At 42.8% G+C, this 25957-nt stretch overlaps 2 protein-coding genes across 2 annotated transcripts in view; both read left to right on the top strand.

Moving 5' to 3' along the window:
- LOC139410764 (Janus kinase 2b) overlaps positions 1–13589 on the top strand; it is a 48444-nt gene extending 34855 nt beyond the window's left edge. Inside the window, exons 10-24 of the mRNA XM_071156242.1 lie at positions 23–209; positions 869–993; positions 1183–1317; positions 1546–1633; positions 2122–2249; positions 2491–2629; positions 2932–3083; positions 3211–3361; positions 3712–3848; positions 4075–4264; positions 7019–7143; positions 7350–7522; positions 8761–8878; positions 11461–11574; positions 11845–13589. Coding sequence (XP_071012343.1) covers positions 23–209; positions 869–993; positions 1183–1317; positions 1546–1633; positions 2122–2249; positions 2491–2629; positions 2932–3083; positions 3211–3361; positions 3712–3848; positions 4075–4264; positions 7019–7143; positions 7350–7522; positions 8761–8878; positions 11461–11574; positions 11845–11952 — 2070 coding nt within the window. The 3' untranslated portion in view covers positions 11953–13589. The remainder of the gene's footprint in view (positions 1–22; positions 210–868; positions 994–1182; positions 1318–1545; positions 1634–2121; positions 2250–2490; positions 2630–2931; positions 3084–3210; positions 3362–3711; positions 3849–4074; positions 4265–7018; positions 7144–7349; positions 7523–8760; positions 8879–11460; positions 11575–11844) is intronic.
- An 8255-nt stretch (positions 13590–21844) lies between these two features.
- On the top strand, positions 21845–25753 carry LOC139410763 (monocarboxylate transporter 13). The gene is made up of 5 exons (XM_071156241.1): positions 21845–21935; positions 22990–23214; positions 23424–23567; positions 24003–24791; positions 24942–25753. Exons 2-5 carry the CDS (start codon positions 23004–23006, stop codon positions 25148–25150), a joined length of 1353 nt encoding a protein of 450 aa, XP_071012342.1. The 5' UTR covers positions 21845–21935; positions 22990–23003; the 3' UTR covers positions 25151–25753.
- The last annotated feature ends 204 nt before the right edge of the window (positions 25754–25957 follow it).

Raw genomic sequence — 25957 nt, 5'->3', positions numbered from 1 at the left:
TTGCTCCTGTGCTTTCCTTTAGGTATACGATGGCATTGAGTACAAGCACTGCCAGATCACTAAGGCTGCTAATGGAGAGTTCAATCTGAGTGGAACCAAAAGGAACTTCAGCAACCTCCAAGAATTGCTGAGCTGCTACCAGAAGGAGACTGTGCGCTCTGATGGCATCATTTTCCAGTTCAGCAAGTGTTGCCCACCCAAATCCAAAGGTAACTGAGTTTAAAGACTCACTCCAGCTATGTTGGAATTTTTCCTGTTGAAAAACAAAAACTATATCCCAAGCATAAATACAGTAATGTACACACACTTAATGGTAAAAATATATGTTTTGAGCAAAATATAATTTTTCTAGACACAACTGGGGCGGCAAATAGCCTAGTGGTTAGAGCGTTGGGCCAGTCACCGAAAGGTCACCGAAAGGTTGCTAGATCGAATCCTCGAGCTGATGTGGTAAAAATGGTTCTGCCCTTGAACAAGGCAGTTAACCCATTGTTCCTAGGCCGTCATTTTAAATAAGAATTTGTTCTTAACTGACTTGCCTGGTTAAATAAAAAAATAAAAACTGGAAACTTCAAGCTGTAGGCCATTCAAGGGGTTTGTCTGATGTGATGTCACCGGCCTCCCCCTTGCTTGCCTACTTGTGCCATGTCATACCAAGACTAGCTATTGAATGTGCCTTCTGTTAAGTAAATCGGGTGATAAGTGAGGTGAAAAGGAGACTGGAGTGCCACCTTAAATCTAGATTATTTTTTTTGCCTCTAAATCGGCAGAGAAGTTCTTTGACATGTTGAGGCATTGCTCCACTTAAACTCAATATACTGTCAATGGTTAAGGCTGATTTATATGGTCCTCTTGTTTTTCTTGACAGACAAGTCCAGTTTACTGGTATCCAGGAGTAACAAGGGCTCAGACGTGCCGCTCTCTCCCTCCCTACAGAGACGCAACATCAACCAAATGGTGTTCCACAAGATCAGGAAAGAGGACCTGGAATATGTAAGCATTTCACGTTCAACACAGACACACAGTCTTATTTTCATTCATACAGCAAAATTGTAGATTGTCATCATCTCACTGTTTAGTACAGTTTTGGATAACCAGCATGCAGTGTCTGTTTCTTATCAATGAAAGATTCAGGAATGCATCCTTTTATTGTAGACATTATCTTGTTTGTGTGTTTTTTAGACTGAGAGTCAAGGCCAAGGGACATTCACAAAGATCTTCAAAGGGGTCCGCAAGGAGCTGGGAGACTACGGGGAGATGCACCAAACAGACGTCATCATGAAAGTCCTGGACAAGGCCCACAGGAACTACTCGGAGGTAAGAAACTAAGATTATATACACATAGAAGACATTAAACAGTTTCCTGAGTTGATTGGAAACAAATTAAGTACTTAATCTTTCTACAAAGAAAGTAAGAGCAGGTGACTAATTGCCTGTGGTCATGTCTATTGGCATTATTGTCTTAAATCAGCCATTGTCTATGGTGGGCTGTAATGAATGATGACGGTGTTTATTAATGATGGTTATCTCTCTCCTTCTCTACAGTCTTTCTTTGAGGCAGCCAGCATGATGAGCCAGCTATCTCACAAGCACCTGGTGCTGAACTACGGCGTGTGTGTGTGCGGGGAGGAGAGTGAGTCAATCAATCTGTCCCAGTTGGGAAATGTATATAACAGATAAAGCAAGTGAATGAGTGTGTCCCTCCATCCATAATACCTGCCTGCGTTTTAAGCTTAGGTTATTATCCTTTAATGTCCACTACCCTACTGTGACTGATGATCCTCTGACACGTTGTAATAATCTGTGTAACCTGAAGAAGAGACCACAGCAGAGTCAAGGTGGGCTATTCTTAGGGGGATTACAATACCGAGCTGTTTCATCAAAACCTTACCTGACCATTCTTAATCTGCCAGCCTCTGTGCCCTATGAGTGTTCCTCTGCTGCTTTTAGATTGACCCATGTTGTCTCTGGTATGTAATGTAGTGCTGCATATGACTGGAGGGCTGATATAGCGATATTAATGCTTTATTGCAAAAAGGTTCGTTAATAGTGGCATTTGATAAATCCTTTGGGACAATGTCTTGTGTTTTAACCCCTGTAAAATGTTGTTAACTCTTACAGATATCATGGTGCAGGAGTATGTGAAGTTTGGCTCCCTGGACACATACCTGAAGAAGAACAAAAACTCAGTCAACATCTTGTGGAAGCTTCAAGTGGCCAAGCAGCTTGCCTGGGCCATGCACTTCCTGGTAAGGCTGAACCCAACCTGTACTACAGACATGGCTGCTCATTGATAAAGGGACTCTATGGATAATTATACATTCTCAGCGTAAAAACAAGCTACAGACTGCACCAGTCCATCAGTGCCTGCAGGAAGTTTGTGAATGTTTAGTTAGTTGGTGTGATGCACCTCTGCTCCTGACTGTCCCATCCCCTCTTGACTGTCCCGTCTCCTCCCCTCCTGACTGTCCCCTCCCCTCAATCCCGCAGGAGGAAAAGAACCTTGTTCATGGGAATGTCTGTGCCAAGAACGTCCTGCTGATCCGGGAAGAGGATCGGAAAACTGGGAATCCCCCCTTCATCAAGCTGAGTGACCCTGGTGTCAGCATCACTGTCCTGCCCAAAGATAGTGAGTTCTCCTCTCTCTTCCTCTGATACACCGGTGTTACCATTAGGCTGCCAGAAGGGGGCAACGTTTATCCATCAAAACTCAGTTGTGTGCACGAAGTTACCCCAGCTTTGACCTGAGCCACACCTCTAAAAATCCTTGAATACCTCCGTTTTTACGACCTTTCACATCTTAAAATATTACAACCTAGATATTATATTCAAATCATATTGTACTATTTCAGAGTTATGATTATTGAACACTAAATGCTGTGTGAATTGATTGTCAATGAATTATTAATTACATATTATGGTCTGGCCCAGTTTTGGTTGAGCGAATCCCCTGGGTGCCTCCTGAATGTATTGAGGATTCTACCAACCTGAGCCTTGCAGCAGACAAGTGGAGCTTTGGCACAACGCTGTGGGAGATCTGCAGTGGAGGGGAGAAACCACTGGCGACACTGGACAACTCTAAGGTGAGGATCACATCAGCTATACCAGTAGGTTATGTTTTAGAAATATGTAGCAGTATGTTTACACTAATGCAACTTGATATGCAGTCCTACTACAAACATACATACCTCTAATGATTCTTTGGTTCAGAAAAACCTATTTTACGAGGACCGCCACCAGCTGCCTGCTCCTAAGTGGACTGAGCTTGCTAACCTGATCACCAGCTGCATGGACTACGAGCCCACGTTCAGACCCTCTTTCAGGGTCATCATCAGGGACCTCAACAGCCTGTTCACGCCTGGTCAGTGCATTGCTACAGTCATTGCAGATTTAAACTGGGTCATACTGATGGGTCCTAAGGTCTCTACATTGAGTTGATTGTCTCAAGGAGGTCATGATTATTATAATTGTCACACATCATGTTGTTATAGGAAGAGGAAATTGTGGGTGTAATGGTGGCCATATTACCAGCCTATATTATATCTAGGCTGTTACCGGTGTTTGTGTTTTAGGTGGACCAAGTGCTGCTAGGGGCTTAAAAGAGCTGGGGAGAATCCAAGCAGACATGGAAAAAATACAAGTCTCTGCAAAAAACACTGTCATTCTTGAACATGTCTGTGTGATTTGACATTGTGCTGTTTTTGCCCACAGAATATGAGCTGATTGTGGAGAGTGACCTCCTGCCAAACAGAACAGCAGCGTCACCATGGGTCACTGGGGCTTTTGAGAACCAGGAGCCAGTCCAGTTTGAGGAGAGACACCTCATCTTCCTACAGCAGTTAGGCAAGGTAAGGAACCACAGTATCACAGCCAATGATGGCCACAAGCTAAGGAATCACACTCATTGTCATGAACAATGATGACCACAGATGATCATTCATGGTCTTTGAACACCACACAGTGTTCTCGTTTGTGGATGTGTCTGATTCCGTCTCAAAGCGCTTCATTAAGTAATCAGCTGAATTTAATGTAATCTCTTCCGTCCTACTTAATCATGTTGGTTTCTTCCATCAGGGTAACTTTGGCAGTGTGGAGATGTGCCGATACGACCCACTCCAGGACAACACTGGGGAGGTTGTGGCTGTGAAGAAGCTTCAGCACAGCACGGCAGAGCACATGCGGGACTTTGAGCGGGAGATCGAGATCCTCAAGTCTCTTCAGCATGAGAATATCGTCAAATATAAAGGAGTGTCTTACAGCGCAGGTACCGTGTGACGTGTGGGATTGGCTTGATTCCTCGCATCCTCTCCTCCTTTCGAAAAAGGTCCAATTGAAATTACTCTCCACTACTGCACCATCAGGCAAATTACGTTTACATCCCAAAATACGTATGTAAAGTGGTAAGGTACATCCATGTATAGATCTATACATGGATAAGTAGCATACCATTTTATATGTGCATGATTTTCTCCTCCGAGAAAACAACAGGTGATTCAATGGGGGTGTGGCGGATTTCAAAACAATTCTGCAATAGGATACACCTGAGTATCTTTGGCCGGAGGAGGCAATCGAGGAGAGGAGCAAACTCCTCAGTTCACTTTACAAGTCACTGTCCTACATATGGCAACAACTTATGTCTCTGTGTCCAGTATGAAGGAAGTTAGAGGTACAGTAGTTGTGCGAGCCAATGCTAACTAGCACTAACGCAATGACTGGAGGTCTATGGGTATTTATACTGAACAAAACTATTAACCCAACATGCAACAATTTCAATGATATTACTGAGTAAATCAATCAGTTGAAATAAATAAATTAGGCCCTAATCTATGGAATTCACATGACTGGGCAGGGGCGCAGCCATAGGTAGGCCTGGGAGGGCATATGCCCACCCACTGGGGAGCCAGCCCCAGTCAATCAGAATCATTTTTTCCCCACAAAAGGGCTTTATTACAGACAGAAATACTCAGTTTAATCAGCTGTCCTGGTGGCTGTTCTCAGACGATCCCGCAGGTGGAGAGGCCGGGTGTGGAGGTCCTGGGCTGGCGTGGTTAACGTGGTCTGCGGTTGTGAGGCCGGTTGGACGTAATGCCACATTCTCTAATACGAAGTTGGAGGTAGCTTATGGTAGAGAAATGAACATTCAATTATCTGGCAATAGCTCTGGTGGACATTCCTGCAATCAGCATGCTAATTTCACACTCCCTCAAAACTTGAGACATCTGTGTCATTAGGTTGTGTGACAAAACTGCACATTTTAGAGTGGCCTTTTATTGTCCCCAGCACAAGGTGCACCGGTGTAATGATCATACTGTTTAATCAGCTTCTTGATATGCCACACCTGTCAGGTGGATGGATTTTCTTGTCATAGGAGAAATTCCCACTAACAGGGATGTAAACAAATTTGTGCACAACATTTGAGCGAAAGAAGCTTATTGTGCGTATGGAACATTTCGGGTCATGAAACACGGGACCAACACTTTACATGTTGCTTTAATATTTTTGTTCAATGTACTAGCATGCTAGCAGATACCCATAAACTTCCAGCCATTGCGCTAACGCTTCATGCCAAAACCCTGAAGTATCCCTTTTAAGGCTCAAGTTTAAAGTTTTAATGTCACATGCACAAGTACAGTGAAATGTCTTTCTTGCAAACTCAAAACCCAACGATGCAATAATCAATAACAATGTAATACTATAAAAAAAACACATGAGAAATACGATGAAATATGAAGAACACAATAAGTAAGTAAACATACTATGTACATGGTCAGTTCCAATACCATATTTACAATGTGCAGGGATACTGGAGTGATGGAGGTAGATATGTGTAGGGGTAAGGGGACTAGGCAACAGGATAAAATAAACAGAGTAGCAGCAGCTTGCATGTGAGTGGGTGTGTAGAGTGTATAAATGTATGTTCATATTTTGTGTGAGTGAGCAAATGATGACGTGAGTGTGTAGGGCCCTGTAAGTGTGCGTCGAGACACTGAAATATAAGGTCAATAAGATGCAAGGTAAACTCGGTCCGTGTAGCTATTTATCAGTCGTATTGCTTGGGGCTATAAGATGTTCAAGAGACTGTTGGTGTCAGACTTGATGCACCAGTACCTCTTGCGATGCGGCAGCAGAGAAAATTGTCTATGGCTTGGGTGGTTGGGGTCTTTGACGATTTTCCAGGCCGCCTTTTCACACCGCCTAATATAGAGACCCTGGATGGCAGGGAGCTCGGCCCCAGTGATGTACTGGGCTGTCCGCATAACCCTCTGTAGCAATACCCTCTATAGCAATACCCTCTATAGCATAACCCTCTGTAGCATAACCCTCTGTAGCATAACCCTCTGTGGCATAACCCTCTGGCACCACGCTGCCAGTCACTGACCTCCTCCCTGTAGGCTGACTCATTGTTGCCTGTGATCAGGCCTACCACCGTTGTGTCGTCAGCAAACATGATAATGGTGTTAGTCGTGCATGGCCACACAGTCGTGGGCGAAGTCGAAGATCCAGTAACCTGTTAGTCCAGGATCCGATCATTAGTAACCCGTTTGCTTCTGAAAAGATAAGTCTAGAATACACTTTTTTGGTGTTTTTTTTGTGTGTTTAAAAAAAATGTACCCCCTTTTTCTCCCCAATTTCGTGGTATCCAATTGTTAGTAGCTACTATCTTGTCTCATCACTACAACTCCCGTACGGGCTCGGGAGAGACGAAGGTTGAAAGTCATGCGTCCTCCGATACACAACCCAACCAAGCCGCACTGCTTCTTAACACAGCGCGCATCCAACCCGGAAGCCAGCCACACCAATGTGTCGGAGGAAACACGGTGCACCTGGCAACCTTGGTTAGCGCGCACTGCGCCCGGCCCGCCACAGGAGTCGCTGTTGCACAGAAGGTGAATAGTAGTTGCCTTGTAACTCCAACAGATCCTTTTAATTCAGTCAGAAGACAAGACAAGTTCAGCAAGTTATTCGTAGAATCCTAAGTCAGTGCAGAGGTGAATGTTTCTATATTTGTTGTCTGCAGGTCGGAGAAACCTGCGACTGATCATGGAATACCTGCCCTATGGGAGTCTGAGAGATTACCTCATCAAGAACAAGCAGAGAATAGACCACATGAAACTGGTGCATTATACCGCTCAGATATGCAAGGTACTGATAGTGACCAGATATGAAAGTAACTTTAACCTTTAATCCATATCCAGATATCTACCCTCAACTGATGCCTGATGTTTACCATATGGTGATAGTTCATAACATTCTAATACATTCTAATACAGACTGCAACCTAGTGGGAAGTAAAGGTAAAGCGTGTATGAGGTCTGAACGTTTTTGTCTTTGTTCTTTTGTGTGCGCAGGGTATGGAGTACCTGGCAACCAAGCGCTACATCCACAGAGATCTGGCAACCCGGAACATCCTGGTAGAGAGTGAGCTGAGGGTGAAGATAGGGGACTTTGGCCTGAGCAAGGTCCTGCCCCAGGACAAGGAGTACTATATGGTCAAGGAGCCTGGAGAGAGCCCCATCTTCTGGTTAGACACATTTAGCAGCCCCTCCAGGATTCTGCTATCTTTTTTAGCTAAATGAACAATTCCTTGCTTATTATCATCATTGAAATCATTGCATATTGTGAAAATCATTTTTAAAAACGCTGCAAATTCTGGAGGGACAGTTTTATTCGGTCACTGGCAGAAAAGTTTTTTTATTTTTGTAGTGACCAATGATATTTGGTCACTACAATGATATTTCTTGTCAACCAACATAATCGTCAACCAACATAATCGTTTAAAGTAGGACTAGGCGGTTTACATATAATTACTACATACCGGTATTGAGGCATTTCCACCGCCATTTCTCGCACGTTTTTACAGACACAAAAGGATCGCAACATGTCGAATGAAGAAATGAATCTGCCAGAATTTATCAAATTGTACTGAAACTTCCTGTTTCTAACAAAGCTGTCGTGATGATTATTTATACAGTTTGCCTTTACTCGCATAAAAACTGTGGATGGAAACATGGTTACAGAGAAAAATAAGGGAAAAGTTACTTTTTGATGATAAAGACAAAACAAACAAGCCACAGTGTGGAAATGATAGCAAAAATTGGTAAATGCAAAAATTGGTAAATGCTGAAAATTATTTTGGGTTGAAGTTGATTAAACAGTTTAAAACACGTGTCAAAACTCATTGCATGGAGGGCCGAGTGTCTGCAGGTTTTCACTCCTCCCGTGTACGCGATTAGATTAATTGGGGTCACTGATTAGTTAGGAACTCCCCTCACCTGGTTGTCTAGATCTTAATTGGATACAAATTGAAAGGTGAAACCAAATACCAGCAGACACTTGGCCATGGAATGAGTTTGACACCCCTGTTTTAAAACAGTCAGAATAGAGAAAGCCCCGTTAAATCCACTTAGAATTTGTGTTGCCATCCTAGGGTCATGCACTACTCAAAGCTTATTTAGAACTTTCATTATTCAAAAACATAAACAACTGTCAAATGCCATCATTCTGTAAAAAAAATTGGATAATATTGTGATATGATACTGTATTTTGAACATATCGTCCAGCCCTAGTTTAGAGTTCTATGAACTGTGCAATCTTGTTCCTGACTTTATTGTTAGTTCCTGTGTTAGATTTGTGCTTTAGCTGTTCGTTTTCACCCATTTCCTTGGCTTCCTATGTGGTGTAACTGTAATTCCTAGTCATCCTTTTTTTGAGAGAAGAATAAGAGAGAGATTTGGGACACTTTTTTGTGTTGTTGTGCAGGTATGCCCCAGAGTCTCTGACGGAAAGCAAGTTCTCTGTGGCTTCTGACATCTGGAGCTTTGGCGTAGTGCTCTATGAACTGTTCACCCACAGCGACAAGAACTGCAGCCCTCCTGCAGTGAGTTCATCCCTCTCTCTCCCTTCTCTGATTTTTTTTTCTTCAAATACAGCTAATATGTTGTCTCATTAAATACTTGATACTTGTACAGTGGGGCAAAAAGTATTTAGTCAGCCACCAATTGTGCAAGTTCTCCCACTTAAAAAGATGAGAGGCCTGTAATTTTCATCATAGGTACACTTCAACTATGACAGACAAAATGAGAAAAAAAAATCCAGAAAATCACATTGTAGGATTTTTAATGAATTTATTTGCAAATTATGGTGGAAAATAAGTATTTTGTCACCTACAAACAAGCAAGATTTCTGGCTCTCACAGACCTGTAACTTCTTCTTTAAGAGGCTCCTCTGTCCTCCACTCGTTACCTGTATTAATGGCACCTGTTTGAACTTGTTATCAGTATAAAAGACACCTGTCCACAACCTCAAACAGTCACACTCCAAACTCCACTATGGCCAAGACCAAAGAGCTGTCAAAGGACACCAGAAACAAAATTGTAGACCTGCACCAGGCTGGGATGACTGAATCTGCAATAGGTAAGCAGCTTGGTTTGAAGAAATAAACTGTGGGAGCAATTATTAGGAAATGGAAGACATACAAGACCACTGACAATCTCCCTCAAACTGGGGCTCCACGCAAGATCTCACCCCGTGGGGTCAAAATGATCACAAGAACGGTGAGCAAAAATCCCAGAACCACACGGGGGGACCTATTGAATGACCTGCAGAGAGCTGGGACCAAAGTAACAAAGTCTACCATCAGTAACACACTACGCCGCCAGGGACTCAAATCTTGCAGTGCCAGACGTGTCCCCCTGCATAAGCCAGTACATGTCCAGGCCCGTCTGAAGTTTGCTAGAGAGCATTTGGATGATCCAGAAGAAGATTGGGAGAATGTCATATGGTCAGATGAAACCAAAACAATACCTACTGTGAAGCATGGGGGTGGAAACATCATGCTTTGGGGCTGTTTTTCTGCAAAAGGACCAGGACGACTGATCCGTGTAAAGGAAAGAATGAATGGGGCCATGTATCGTGAGATTTTGAGTGAAAACCTTCTTCCATCAGCAAGGGCATTGAAGATGAAACGTGGCTGGGTCATTCAGCATGGCAATGATCCCAAACACACCGCCCGGGCAACGAAGGAGTGGCTTCGTAAGAAGCATTTCAAGGTCCTGGAGTGGCCTAGCCAGTCTCCAGATTTCAACCCCATAGAAAATCTTTGGAGGGAGTTGAAAGTCTGTGTTGCCCAGCAACAGCCCCAAAACATCACTGCTTTAGAGGAGATCTGCATGGAGGAATGGGCCAAAATACCAGCAACAGTGTGTGAAAACCTTGTGAAGACTTACAGAAAACGTTTGACCTCTGTCATTGCCAACAAAGGGTATATAACAAAGTATTGAGATAAACTTTTGTTATTGACCAAATACGTGATTTTCTGGATTTTTTCTCATTTTGTCTGTCAGAGTTGAAGTGTACCTATGATGAAAATTACAGGCCTCTCTCATCTTTTTAAGTGGGAGAACTTGCACAATTGGTGGCTGACTAAAGGCCCCATGGTGTCAAGGGGAACATCAGGGTAATTTTAATAGGCTACGTTAAGATCACATAGCCTGTTAAAACAAACTATGGGGGCCTCCCGGGTGGCGCAGGGGTACTGCAGTGGTACTAGGGCACTGCATCGCAGCGCTAGCTGTGCCACCAGAGACTCTGGGTTCGCTGCTCTGTCGCAGCTGCCCGCGACCGGGAGGTCCATGGGGCGACGCTCAATTGGCCTTGCGTCGTCCGGGTTAGGGACGAATACAGCTAAGCACGGGCAAAATCCTAGAGGAAAACCTGGTAGTCTAATTAATTCCAACACATTTGGAGAAAATTGCACCTTTCAGCAGGACAATAACCTAAAGCACAAGTCCAAATCTACACTGGTTGCTTGCCGAGACGACATTGAATGTTCCTGAGTGGCCTAGCTACAGTTTTGACTGAAATCGGCTTGAAAATCTATAGCAATACTTGAAAATGGCTGTCAAGCAATGATTAACAACCAACTTGACAGAGCTTAAAGAATGTTAATATTGTACAATCCAGGTGTGCAAAGCTCTTGGAGATTTACCCCAAAATTACTGCCAAAGTTGTAATTACTGCCAAAGGGGGTTCTAACATGTATTGTCTCAGGGGGGTGTATACTTATCTAATCAAGATATATATATGTAAGTGTTTTATTTTTCATATGTTTCATAAATATTTGCTTTTTTTTGGCATTAGAGTATTTTGTGTAGATCACTGACCAACAAATATAATGAAATCCATCTTAATCCTAATTTGTAACACCACCAAATAAGAAAAAATTGAAGGAGTGTGAGTACTTTCTGAAGGCACTGTATGTTAAGACACATTGTCACAGACTCTACTTGAGTCTATTTGTATACACATGAGCCTGCACATAAAGGAAAGTATACTGTATGTGTGCAATAGAGCCAAAAAAAAACTGCTAACATCCCTGCGTTACACTGACCTAGTTTACATATACTTGTTTGATCATTTGTAGTTCACACCTGACCAACCATCCTTTCTCCACATCCTCAGATGTTCATGGGCATGATGGGTAATGACAAGAAGGGCCAGCTGATTGTTTATCATCTCATTGAGCTCCTCAAGTCGGGCAGCAGGCTGCCTCAACCTGTGGGCTGTCCCATGGAGGTAAGGGCTGGGTTGTAGTCATTATGTCCGTTTTGTCTTGCATTGTTCAGTCTATATAGTGCGTTTGCCTTCCTTAATGAGGCAGTGTCATATGTGTAAAAGAGGGGTTGCGGTTTCCACAGTTAACTTAGTACCTTAACTGAGCAATGTGAGTGAATGGTAACATGTTTATGTTACAATCAGATTTCAATGAATATATACCATAGGAAGGCTACCAGTTGTGACCATCCCAAATAAACATGTCTTTGGTTCTCTCTCTCGTTCTCTCAGATGCATGAGATAATGCAGGAATGCTGGGATAAAGACCCATGTTTGCGGCCCTCCTTCAAGGAGCTGGCCCTGCGTGTCGACCTGTTCCGTGACAGCAAGGATACGTAGACAAACACCCTAAGTGCCCCTCTTCTAAGAGACTGTTTTTCTGCATTCACTTGGTTGCCGCGTGTGTGTTTGTGTTTGTGTGTGTGTGTGTGTGTGTGTGTGTGTGTGTGTGTGTGTGTGTGTGTGTGTGTGTGTGTGTGTGTGTGTGTGTGTGTGTGTGTGTGTGTGTGTGTGTGTGTGTGTGTGTGTGTGTGTGTGTGACCGCCCCCCCTGTCCTTTTGCAATGTGGCAATAGATTGGACTGAGAACAAGATCTTCTACCAGGACACTATAGAGACACTTGTATCAAACAAGGTCTCATTTCTCTTGAGTGTGTTTTTTCTTTTCTTCTCCAGCCCTTTGTTTTCTAAGCTAGCAGGGCTAGCCTTCACCTTTCTGTCCCCCCATGTGAAAAATGAAAGTATGCTGGACTGATGGAACGGAATGTTTCTTCTTTTTATTTGTGTCGTTTTATGTATGTATATACATATATTTGTGTACATATGTCAAGAGGATTTTGTAATTTTATAAAATGAAAAGAATACACTGCAGTCTGTATTTGAAATGTTAGACAAGAAGTCAGTGTAAATGAAGTACATTTAGAGATTTAAAAATCCATTGATTTCAAATTCCATTGTGAAGCAGGTGTTGTAAGATTAAAATATATATCCATGCTATATGAAAAAGGGTTGTAGAATGTTTTTCAAAAACCCGTTAGTGGGGTCAGTAATTTCTTCTGCTGGCCTTACAGTCAATAATACTATGTTCAAGGTCAGTACAGATTATAGGACTCTTCTGATACTTTGTACACAGTCAGAACTCTGCTTGAGGATAGTTCAACAGTAGTTGAGAGTGTGTGACACTCATTCCTTCCATATCCCATGTCCATTCTAAAAATATCCCTTCAACCGAACAGGCTACTCATCATATCACTCCTCAAATCACAAGATCTCTTTCATTTGTATAGGGTCACACTATCAGTATAATCTTAGTGTGACATGAGCTCTTCAATTTCACTAGTTGGGTTTGTCAGCTAACATTGAACTCTATCAAGACATTATGGTACATAGTCCTACACAATCCCTTTCAAATACTTGACACCACTTGCCTTTAAGTTCCTAGAGATACTTTATTTTTCCTAGAGCTACTTTATTATTGCAACATCTCATGCATTTTCTCCCCACGTCATTACAAAATGGGAGTGTTACAAACTAGTGTATCAAATCCAGGGGTCACAACTGGTCAGTGAATAAACCCAGGTACAAGTTTACTGACGTTTTTCAAAGATTATGACAGATTCTTCTATTTGTTAAAATGTGTCTACATGCATTCCCCTCCATATGTATTTGGACATTGAATATTTTTTGGGGGGGGGGCTTTATATTCCATACTCCATACTTTATACTTTGGATTTGAGATCAAATGTTTCATATGAAGCGACAGTACAGAATGCCAGATCTTATTTGAGGGTATTTTCATACATACAGTGCCTTCAGAAAGTATTCACACCCCTTGACTTTTTCAACATTTTGTTACAGCCTGAATTTAAAATGGATTAAATTGAGATTGTGTGTCACTGATCTACACACAATACCCCATAATGTCAAAGTGGAATTATGTTTTTAGACATTTTTACAAATTAATTAAAAATGAAAAGCTGGAATGTCTTGAGTCAATTAGTAATCAACCTTTTTGTTATGGCAAGCCTAAATAAGTTTAGGAATAAAAATGTTCATAGCAAGTCACATAAGTTGCATGGACTCACGCTGTTTGCAATAATAGTGTTTAACATGATTTTTGAATGACTACCCCATCTCTCTACCCCACACATAAAAGTATCTGTTGGTCCCAAGCACACATTCAACCAGGGAGGTTTTCCAATGCCTTACAAAGAAGGTCACCTATTGGTAGATTGGTAAAAATAAAATAAAAAGCAGACATTGAATCCCCATTTGAGCATGGGGAAGTTATTAATTACACTTTGCATGGTGTATCAATACACCCAGTCACTACAAAGATACAAGCGTCCTTCCTAACTCAGTTGCCGGAGAGGAAGGAAACCACTCAGGGATTTCACCATGAGGCCAATTGTGATTTTAAAACCATTAAAGACTTCATTGGCTGTGATATAAAACTGAAGTTGGATCAACAACATTGTAGTTACTCCGCAATACTAATTTAAATGACAGGGTGAAAAGAAGAAAGCATGTACAGAATTTTTTAAAATAAAAAAATGCATTCTGTTTTCAATAAGGCACTAAAGAAATACTGCAAAAACTGTGGTAAAGAAATACACTTTTGTTCTTGAATAAAAAGCATTAATTTGGGGCAAATACAACACATCAAATGTATTTATATAGCCCTTTGTACCTCAGCTGATATCTCAAAGTGCTGTACAGAAACCAAGCTTAAAATCCCAAACAGCAAGCAATGCAGGTGTTGAAGCACGTTGGCTAGGAAAAACTCCCTAGAAAGGCCAAAACCTAGGGAGAAACCTAGAGAGGAACCAGGCTATGAGGGGTGGCCAGTCCTCTTCTGGCTGTGCCGGGTGGAGATTATGACAGAACATGGCCAAGATGTTCAAATGTTCATAAATGACCAGCATGGTCAAATAATAGGTCTGGGACAGGTAGCACGTCCGGTGAACAGGTCAGGATTCCATAGCCGCAGGCAGAACAGTTGAAACTGGAGCAGCAGCACGGCCAGGTGGTCATCATGCCAGGTAGTCCTGAGGCATGGTCCTAGGGCTCAAGTCCTCCGAGAGAGAGAAAGAAAGAGAGAATTAGAGAGAGCATACTTAAATTCACACAGGACACCGGATAAGACAGGAGAAGTACTCCAGATATACAAACTGACCCTAGCCCCCCGACACAAACTACTGCAGCATAAATACTGGAGGCTGAGACAGGAGGGGTCAGGAGACACTGTGGCCCCATCCGATGATACCCCCAGACAGGGCCAAACAGGAAGGATATGACCCCACCCACTTTGCCAAAGCACAGCCCCCACACCACTAGAGGGATATCTTCAACCACCAACTTACCATCCTGAGACAAGGCCGAGTATAGCCCACAAAGATCTCCGCCACGGCACAACCCAAGGGGGGGGGGCGCCAACCCAGACAGGAATATCACATCAGTGACTCAACCAACTCAATCCACCGCGTTTGTGTCTCTCACATGGGTAGGCAGACCATTCCATAAAAATTGAGCTCTATAGGAGAAAGCCCTGCCTCCAGCTGTTTGCTTAGAAATTCTAGGGAAAATTAGGAGGCCTGTGTCTTGTGACTGTAGCGTACGTGTAGGTATGTACGGCAGGACCAAATCGGAGAGATAGGTAGGAGCAAGCCCATGTAATGCTTTGTAGGTTAGCAGTAAAACTTTGAAATCAACCCTTGCCTTGACAGGGAGCCAGTATAGGGAGGCTAGCACTGGAGTAATATGATCAAATTGTTTGGTTCTAGTCAGGATTCTAGCAGCCGTATTTAGCACTATCTGAAGTTTATTTAGTGCTTTATCCGGGTAGCCGGAAAGTAAAGCATTGCAGTAGTCTAACCTAGAAGTAACAAAAGCATGGATTAATTTTTCTGCATCATTTTTGGACAGAAAGTTTCTGATTTTTGCAATGTTACGTAGATGGAAAAAAGCTGCCCTTGAAACAGTTTTGATATGTTGTTCAAAAGAGAGATCAGGGTCCAGAGTAACGCCGAGGTCCTTCACAGTTTTATTTGAGACGACTGTACAACCATTAACATTAATTGTCAGATTCAACAGAAGATCTCTTTGTTTCTTGGGACCTAGAACAAGCATCTCTGTTTTGTCCGAGTTTAAAAGTAGAAAGTTTGCAGCCATCCACTTCCTTATGTCTGAAACACAGGCTTCTAGCAAGGGCAATTTTGGGGCTTCACCATGTTTCATTGAAATGTACAGCTGTGTGTCATCCGCATAACAGTGAAAGTTAACATTATGTTTTCGAATGGCATCCCCAAGAGGTCAAATATATAGTGAAAACAATAGTGGTCCTAAAATGGAACCTTGAAGAACACCGAAATTTACAGTTGATTTGTCAGAGGACAAGCCATTCACAGAGGCAAACTGATATCTTTCCGACAGATAAGATCTAAACCAGGCCAGAACTTGTCCGTGTAGACCAATTTGGGTTTCCAATCTCTTCAAAAGAATGTGGTGATCGATGGTATCAAAAGCAGCACTAAGGTCTAGGAGCACGAGGACAGATGCAGAGCCTCGGTCTGATGCCATTAAAAGGTAATTTACCACATCACTGAGTACCGCTCAGTATTTCCAAATTTCCAAGCCACTGTCATAGTGGCTGTATCATGTTATGGGTATGCTTGTCATTTGAAAGGACTAGGTAGGTTGTTTAGGATAAAACAATTAATGGAATTGGGCTAAGCACAGGCAAACCCCTAGAGGAAAACTGGTTCAGTCTGCTTTCCAACAGACACTGGGAGACATTCAACTTTCAACAGGAAAATAACCTAAAACACAAGGCCAAATATACACTGGAGTTGCTTACCAAGACAATGTTGAATGTTCCTGTGTGGCCTAGTTACAGTTTTGACTTAAATTGTCTTGAAAATCTATGGTAAGACTTGAAAATGGCTGTCTAGCAATGATCAACAACCAACTTAACAGAGATGGACGTATTTAAAAAACAATAATGGGCAAAATATTGTACAATCCAGATGTGCAAAGCTCTTGGAGACTTAGACTCACAGCTGTAATCTCTTCCAAAGGTGCATCAAACATGTATTGATTCAGGGGGTTGAATGCTTATCTAATCAAGCAGTTTGTTTTGATTGTGTTTTGGATTATGTTTTGCCCAATAGTAACTGAATGATGACTAGAATCATTTTATTTCTAATTAAGTAGGTAAGATTATTTTGAACACTTCAAATGAATCCTGATAAGAAAAATCATGAATAATGATGCCGTTCAGAGGCTGCAACAAAATGCTACCCTCTCACAATTACCAATAACAGGGAAGATAAGCATTTTTGGGGGAGTATGATCTTTGTGCCTCTGTAACCTCACTCATACATTAATGATTAATTTATGATTATCCATAATCATGGTAACATCCACTTAATGTTTCTTCAATGATATGACTAAATGATTCATTCATGATTTTCCTTATTAGGATGAATGTAGACTCCAAAATGGCACAAGACATTATTCACCATTCAGTTCCTGTTGGGAAAACATAATTCAAAACAAACTGCAAATTCATCCAAAAAGTTTGTAGAGTCACAAGCTTGATGTAGTCCTTGCGTGCAATAAATACTACACTTTTGACTACTTTAATACACTAAGTGAATTTGTCCAAATTGGGGGACTAGATACATAGTGTTTTCATTTCTTAACAGTAAAACAGATACAATGGGTATAGAAAGTCACCACCCCCGTTCAAAATGTTCACCTTTTGATGTTGCCTGACAGCCTAAAATGAAAACACATCCAATTATTTACAGACAGTAGCCCACAATATCTAAGTAAATGTTTCTTTCTAAAAAATATGAAAATTAATTAAAAGTAAAACAGTAAAATACCCTATTTGGATAGGTGACGCCCCCCCCCCCCCCCCCCCCCCCCACCCCCCACCCCCCACCACCACCCTTAGAATTGTAATTGCAAATATGCTGAGGTATAACCAACCACCTTCCAGATCACGAATCAAGATAATTGGCTTCCATCTGTGACCATTTGTAGTGACTTTGATTTGTTCAGAATAAAAGCAGAGTGTTCATAGAGGACTCTATTGCTGAGTAGTGCAATTCAAAGCAAAGAATCCACTATGGGCGGAAAGGTACTTTCAAAAGATCTACGAGATAAAGTTGTGGAAAGGCACGAGTCAGGATGGATATGAAAAGATTTTGAAGGCTTTGTCTGTCCCTCGGAGCACAGTTCAGACCATTATTAAGAAGTGGAAGGTGTATGGCACCACCCAGACCCTGCATAGATCAGGCTTCCCTCCAAACTGGATGACTGGGAAAGAAGGAAACTGATCAGAGAGGCTACCAAGAAGCCAATGTCGACTTTGAAGGAGCTCCAGGCCTTTTTGGCAAACACTAGTCAATGTGTGCATGTGACCACAATATCACAAGCTCCACAAATCTGGCTTCTATGGGAAGGTGGCAAGAAAAAGAAACACTCAAAAAGCCACATCAAGTCTCATTTGAGCTTTGCCAAAAAACACATTGTAGATTCCGAGGCCGTGGCAAAGGGTTCTGTGGTCAGATGAGACCAAAATGGAACTGTCTGGGAAATCCCAATACATCTTTACACCCAAAGCACCATGCCTACAGTAAAGCCAGGCGGTGGCAGCATCCTGTTATGGGGGTGTTTCTCTTAGTAGGAACTGGAGCACTTGTCATGATAGAAGGGAAAATGGACAGTGCCAAATACTGACAGATTCTTGAGGAGAACCTGCAGCCCTCTGTCAGGAAGTTGAAGATGGTTCATGTTTCAACATGACAATGACCTAAAGCAACTGTACAGTGGCTGAAGGACAAGAAGGTGAATGTCCTTGAGTGGCCTAGTCAGAGCCCCGACCTAAATCCTGTTGAATCTGTGGAATGACTTGAGTGCAGCCCCTGAGCGGTCACCTTGCAATTTGACTGAGCGTGAACAATTTTACAAGGAAGAATGGGCAAATATTGCACAGTCTAGCTGTGCAAAGTTAGTGGAGAAGTGTTCAAAGAGACTCATGACTGTAATTCAAGCAAAAGGTGGTTCCACCAAGTATTAACTCAGTGGGGTGTTCACTTATCCAAATAGGTTATTTTACTGTGTTAAATAAAATAAAAACCTCAAACTGTATTAAATTTTCTCACTTGGATATTGTGGGTTACTTACTGTGTGAAAATAAAGCTGGAAAAAATCTGATTTGATGTGTTTTCATTTCAGGCTGTAAGGCAACTAAAGGTTAACATTCTGACTTTCTATACCCACTGTATGTCTCAAAGTACTCTCAAAAAGAACCTGACATTCTATACTGTCGCCTATATGAAACATTCTGTCTTAAATACAAAATGCTGGAGTATAGAGCCACATTTTTTAGAAGTGCTCACTGTCCAAAAACGTATGGATTGTATTTGCTTCTGCTGCATTTTATTACTTTACAACTCTGGAAAATGTGTTACATTGACTTGAATTCTCACACTCAACCATGCTCTCTGTTTTTAAAGGTTCAGCTCAGGGGAAAACCAATCCCTTTCAGAGGACATGCACCCTAGTGAGAGGGAGAAGTGGGAGTTGGCATACGTCGTGAAAACAGTGAATCAAGCATTGCTATGTAGTAGGACTGTCTACAATCTTCAATGGTTCCTTCTCCTGTGCAGAGAGCAGGAAACCTGTTGAGATACCAAACAGATGGGGCATGGACAGTTGAAAAGGGCTGTCAGATGTTGTAAATGGGCTAGTTTGCCCTAATATTCATCATTAATTTCCTTCAGACAATTATGTAATGATGAACATGCTTGATTCTCAAGGCAAGGGCAAATTACACCATTAGTGATGGGGTTCTCTCCATGTTGGCACACACCATGGACTCTAACCATACACACATGATTTAATCAATTATTAGGTTGTGGGTCTTTGTCCATTCCATTCCAGTAATGACAGTAATGCTTAAATTTTGACTGCACATTTTAGTGGTCTATGATGGTTATGTTGTAGGATACAACCAACCTAATACAACCATAGAATAGATACAACCACAACTCCCTTTGCTGTATGAGCTCCAGAGTGGCGCAGCAGTCTACGACAGTGCATCTCTGTGCTAGAGGCGTCACTACAGACCCTGGTTCGATCCCAGCTGTGATTGGGAGACCCATAAGGCAACGTACAATTGTCCCAGCGTCATCCAGGTTAGGGGAGGGTTTGGCCAGGGTAGGCTGTAAAATAAGAATTTGTTTTTAACTGACTTGCCTAGTTAAATACATGTTAAATAAAAATAAATTAGTTGTGACCAAAGCCTCTCATTGGCCAATACATAGCATCTGCGATCCAGGGTTTATATGCATGATTGGTCGTTGTAGTAGGATGTCCCTTGGGGGTATCAGTACCTATGTAGGACATGCGAGGGTTAGGTTAATAAACAGGCTGGAGCTAGAACCTTGTTGTCGCGCGTCCCCAGGGAAGGCACTGATCACAGCAGATGCACTCTCCAGGGCCCCAATTAAACGTCCATTATCAGAGGAGGAGCAATGTCTAGAGGGTGAGGTACAGGTGTCCATTAATGCAATAAGGGACAGTCTACCTGCATCTCAGACCAAACTACAGCAGATTGCAGAGAAGCAACAACGAGACCACATCTGCCAACAGATAGTGCAGCAGTGCAAAAAGGGATGGCCCAGGCAGGAGGAACTGCCTCAACTGCTGAAGCCCTATTGGGTGCACCAAAGTGACTTCCACTGTAATGGAGACCTTCTCATGAAAGGACTACGGATAGTTATCCCAGAGACTCTACAACCAGAAATGCTAGACAGAGTGCATGATGGACACATGGGGATAACCAAATGCAGACTGAGGGCTCAACAGTCAGTGTGGTGGCTTGGTCTGAGTACTCAGATTGCCAAGCTAGTGGCCCAGTGTGAGGTCTGTACAAAATGTCAACCTTGTCATCCGGAGCCAATGATGGCAACGGAGCTGCCAAAACGGCCATGGCAAAAGGTAGGGGCGGATATGTTCTATTGGAAAAATGACACTTATCTGCTAGTGGTAGATTACTACTCAATATACATTGAAATAGCAAAGACACCCATAACCACATCAGCTGGTGTTATCAATGGATTAAAGTCTATTATTTCCAGGCAAGGGGTCGCTGAGGTCCTGGTTACAGATAACGCTCCCCAGATCTCTGCAAGCTCCTTTTCTGCTTTTGCAGCAGAATATGACTTCATACATGTGACCAGTAGCCCCTACCATGCACAGAGTAATGGTGAGGCAGAGAGAGCTGAAAAAGAACAAGGATCCATACAGAGCTCTGTTAGCTTACAGAGTTACACCACTGCATCATGGGCCGTCGCCTGCCGAGCTCCTGATGGGCAGGAGGCTGCGTTCCCCATTGCCTGTCTCGCCGGCTCAGCTTAAACCCCGATGGCCTAACAGGAAGGCATTCGCTGAGAGGGACAAACGTCTGAAACAAACGCAAACTGGAGACTTTAATCGGAGACACCGTGCTAAGGAGAGGCCAGAGCTGACCAAAGGTCAACGTGTGTGGATTACAAACTCAAAAACACCAGCAATAGTGCTGAGGAAAGAGGATGCCCCACGCTCCTATGTGGTGGACACAGGCTCAGAAGAGGTACGAAGGAACAAAACACACCTCAGAGCTCTTCCAGATCTACCAGCCACACAGACTGAGGCCACAGAAAATGCACAAAAAGAGGGTGAAGGACAGAGAATGCTCACAGAGCCACAAGCGCGCCCAAAAAGAGATGTGAAGCCACCAGAGTGGCTGAAAGACTATGTTACGTGAAGAGAAAACATACTGTTGGGGACCATATCCAGCAAAAATTGACTGTACCTAAGTTAATGCTCATACTGTGTGATTTAATGCTTTCATACTGTTTCAGGATGGGAGGTAGCATGTTAAAGAATAATATTGGTTTCCAAATTGCATTTCAGTTATGCTTCAGTGGTTATGCATGTTGAGTTCTTGTTCATGGGAGAGGGGAAGATGTAGTAGGATGTCCCTTGGGGGATCCGTACCTATGTAGGACATGCGAGGTTTAGGTTAATAAACAGGCTGGAGCTAGAACCTCGTTGTCGCGCGTCCTTATTTTAGATCATACTACATACAGTACGTCACGTACATAATGAGCATGAGCTCGAAGGGGAGTGTCCAACTCCGACATGTATATATAGAAGACCATCCCGCGCTGAAATAGAAATTACGATATGGCCGGTAGAAGAGAACAGCAATATCTCCCAATAAACCAGGAGGAGAAGAGCAGGAAGTGAGGAGGCTACGATCCAGTCGTGAGTGATACTCAATTTCTTTATTCCATGCTTGCGTTGAGTTTTCAGAACGGTTATCAGGATAAATACTGTCAATTTAGACATAAAAAAGGCAGAATGACTAGACATGATGCAAGTGCCGTAACTGCTGTTATCTCATTGCGAGGAAGAATAGATATTGTGGATCGATGCATTGTATCACAAGTGGTGCGGATCGTCATTGCTTGGTTTGCAGTGCAAGTCCACTACGTTCGGTCATTCGCGTGAACGACCGAGAAGCTGTAAGTTTAGAGCGCCGATGGACACGACTTAATAGTCAGAAATTCAGAAACGGTCATCATGCTCAGAAATACATTCAGGCAGACAAGCTGGAGCTCTAAGAAAGCGTTTCATACTCGCTGTCAACCTTGTCTCGGAGCATTTCGTATTATTCTGTACGTAAATCCGAGACAGTTAACATGTTAGGAATTGGCTAAACATATGCTACTAATTCTAGCTAGCGAGTAACGTTAGCTAGCTCCCTAATGTTAGCTAGGCTAGACTTTAGGGTTAAGTTTAAGAATTCGGTGACGAGTTAGTTAGCATGTTAGCTAACCCTTCCCCTAAGTAGTTGCATGTGATGCACTTCGAACTCGCAGCCTTTGGGTTGCTAGACTTTTCGTATATGTCCAACCCTCCTTTTGTTTTTGCCTTAAGTAACCATCTGTCTAATGTAACATATCATACTAAATGGAGCGTGTTGTATTTACATACAGAATAATACTAATGCTCTGAGACCAGGTTGCAACTAAGTGTATTTGTGTCCACGAAATGAGTGCCTTTTGCCTGCCTTTGACATTAAGTAGAAATTGTGCACAAATATTTCATTTTGAAAGCCTGTTATATTAAATTAAGTGCCTTTTTTAATATCTACAGTTTTTCTTTGGGGGGGAAGGCAAGATTAGTTTTTTTTATTCAATTGAACATGTGCTCTTTATGACGATGTCAATTAAATGAAATAAAGTGGTGGATCCACCCATTTACTGACCACATTGCAGCAGTGAACATATGCCTACTGTACATATGTTCTTCGAAGACTGTAGAGCTGTGATGCAGAGCCCTGGTATGAAGGCCGGTGGCCCCCCTGATGGGGGCTATGGATGGGTGGTGGTCACCTCAGCCTTCTTTATCATGGGCCTCACTACAGGCGTCCTTAAGAACTTCGGCCTATTCTTCCTAGAGATCCAGAACCACTTTGGAGTCCTCACCAGCACCACCTCATGGGTCACCTCCACTATGATAGTCATGTTTCACTTGGGAGGTAAGTGAGGGGAAACTTGTCTTGTTTACATTGCAGTTTAACTTCTATTTCATTATTCAACTGAAATGTGTTGCATGGTTATAGAGCGTTATAAGTTGGCCAAATAAACAAACCTGCTCAAGCAACTAGAGACCAGGTTGACATTTTGTTGTAGAAACCACTAGAACAATCCACTCTGGTTCCTGTAATAATTTGTCTCCTCCCCTCAGCCCCAGTTGCCAGTGTCCTGAGCATGCACTGTACCCAGAGGGCAGTCATCATGACGGGAGGGCTCCTCAGTGCTTCAGGGATGATCCTGGCGTCTCTCGACCTCAGTCTTCCATGGATGTATCTCAGCATAGGCGTACTGCAAGGTAGGGTTGAGGGCTCCCCAAGTGGGGGAAAAAAACGTAACATTTAAGAACAGTTTACATTTGTGTTCCCAGGGTGATAAAGTTACTTCTTTTTTTTGTCGATGACCAATCACAGGAGACGACGATCACCACACCAACCCATAAAACCTACTGTACCAGTACAGTTAAATTAATCAGTTAGAGGAAAACAAAAGGCATTACCTCAAGTGATTTATGATTTCAGGAGTTTGAGAAAATAGAACTGAAATGGTCATCCCTGAGGGTAAACAATCCTGATGAGTTTTGCCTTGTGACCCCAACCAGAACACATTGTAACTGAACTTGGTGTAGTTATTGATTAGCTATGTTGGCTCATTAAATTTGAGCACATACACATGTATTACATTTAGTAACAGACCAACACAGAGCCTAGATTTATCTTTGCTTTATTTTTAGGTTTGGGAATTTCATTTTCCTGGTTACCAGCCAACAGCATAGTGAGCCACTACTTCCTGAAGTGGCGTCCCATAGCGTACGCCATAGCCAGCTCCGGGGAGTGTGTTTTCGCCATGGTGTTCAGTCCTTTTTTCCAGTGGCTCATCGAGGTCTATACCTGGCAGGGAGCTCTGCTCGTCATAGGGAGCCTTCAGCTCAACCTCTGTGTCTGTGGTGCCCTCATGAGACCTCTTGAATCCAAACCCCATAATCACACAAAGCCAAATAAGGACAACCACCCGGACTCCAAAGCTGATGATGACCCGACACCAAAAAAGCTAAGCTTCCAGTGGAAGTTGCTAAGGAAACCAGAATTGCTGCTCTACATCCTGTTTGCCATTTTCGCTGCTGCAGGATTTTTCATCCCACCTCTATTCGTGGTTCCCTATGCCACCAGCCTGGGATTGAACAACTACTGGGCGGCGTCCATCCTGTCTGTGCTGGCATTGGCTGACCTGCTTGGTCGTCTAGCCTGTGGTTGGCTGGCCAACCTGAGGCTGGTGAGGAACCTACAACTGCTGACAATGGTTGTCACCATGTTGGGGGTAGTGCTTCTGCTGCTGCCCATTGGCAAGGACTACTCAGTCCTTCTGGTCTTCTCCTCGCTCTACGGTTTTCTGTTTGGCTGCGTTGTAGCCATCCATGTGACGTCTCTTGTGGACATAGTGGGCCTGGAGGGGTTCGACAGCGGCCTGGGACTCTTCATGCTTTTTAGAAGTATCGGGGGCTTCATTGGTCCACCTGCTGCAGGTGAGATGGGGTGAAATTACAATGTTGACATGCACTAACTGAATTGCACCCATTTTCACTTTGCATGAACTAAGCTTTTAATCATTGAAGCTACTGGTTTATTCATCCAGGGCAGCAGTTTGTGAGCTCAAATTTCTTCTCTTTGCACAGGTTGGCTGGTTGACCTGGACAAAGACTTTGGTGCATGCTTCTACCTGTCTGGATTGGTTCTCATCCTATCTGGTGTGTTTGTGGTGCTGGTGGACCGACTTGTCGAGCGGAAGAAGGCCTCTCCCAGTGAAACCGAGCTAGAGGCCACTCAGGCCTTTGCCTACAAGATGGGAGGGAAGCTGGTTGTTAGTGAGAGCAACTGTAAATAATGTTACTCTGTTTCAGGGGATATGGCAGTTAATTGTTTGCAGTTCATGAGTGCTTGGGATGGCTTCATTCTGAGCTTGTATCACCTAGTCAGGGTTTTATCTATATTAAGCTGCATCACAGGAGTAAGTAATGGAGGGTGTTGACATTATACCTGGTCATTCACCATTTGTGAAGTTCCCCGTTTACATATGTTTGACCAGGTTGTACAGTAGTTTTTATCACTTTTAATGCCTACCATGATGTATTTGAATGTTCACTGATTTGTCTTGAAATTGTCTGTTATATACTTGTATGAACATCTAAAATTATTTTTGTTTTAATATGCATATATATATTAAATGTTTTTTGGTTAGACCTGCTGCTAACACCTATGCTTAGGCACATAATGTGAGTAAAGTACTTTCGATGTGCCGTTTTACCCATACATTAACTGGAATGTCATGTGCTATAGGGTTAATGATCAATGTTATTTATCCCCTTTACACAGTAGAAAATTGCACATGGCAATCTAGTACTGGTGCTGTGGCTCAGCACTTCACATGTCACCAGTGCCTTATCTGTATTACCACTGATTTATTTTCAATAGACTCTATTCAAGTATATCAAGCTTCATGGTTGTGCAAATTCCTTCCATCCACATCAAAGGTTGTCAACTGTTGCCACACCATTTAGTCCTCCCCTGATACCAATGTTTCTGAAATAATGATCAGTCTGTTTCAAAAGCTGAATGTCTTCTGTGGCTTTTAAATCTTCCTTCACTGCCATTGGATGCAATGAAACGACCCAACAAATCCCATGCAGCTGTT

Source organism: Oncorhynchus clarkii, chromosome 6 (assembly GCF_045791955.1).
Source record: "Oncorhynchus clarkii lewisi isolate Uvic-CL-2024 chromosome 6, UVic_Ocla_1.0, whole genome shotgun sequence".
NCBI lineage: Eukaryota > Metazoa > Chordata > Actinopteri > Salmoniformes > Salmonidae > Oncorhynchus > Oncorhynchus clarkii.
This window is presented reverse-complemented; position numbering and strand designations above follow the sequence as displayed.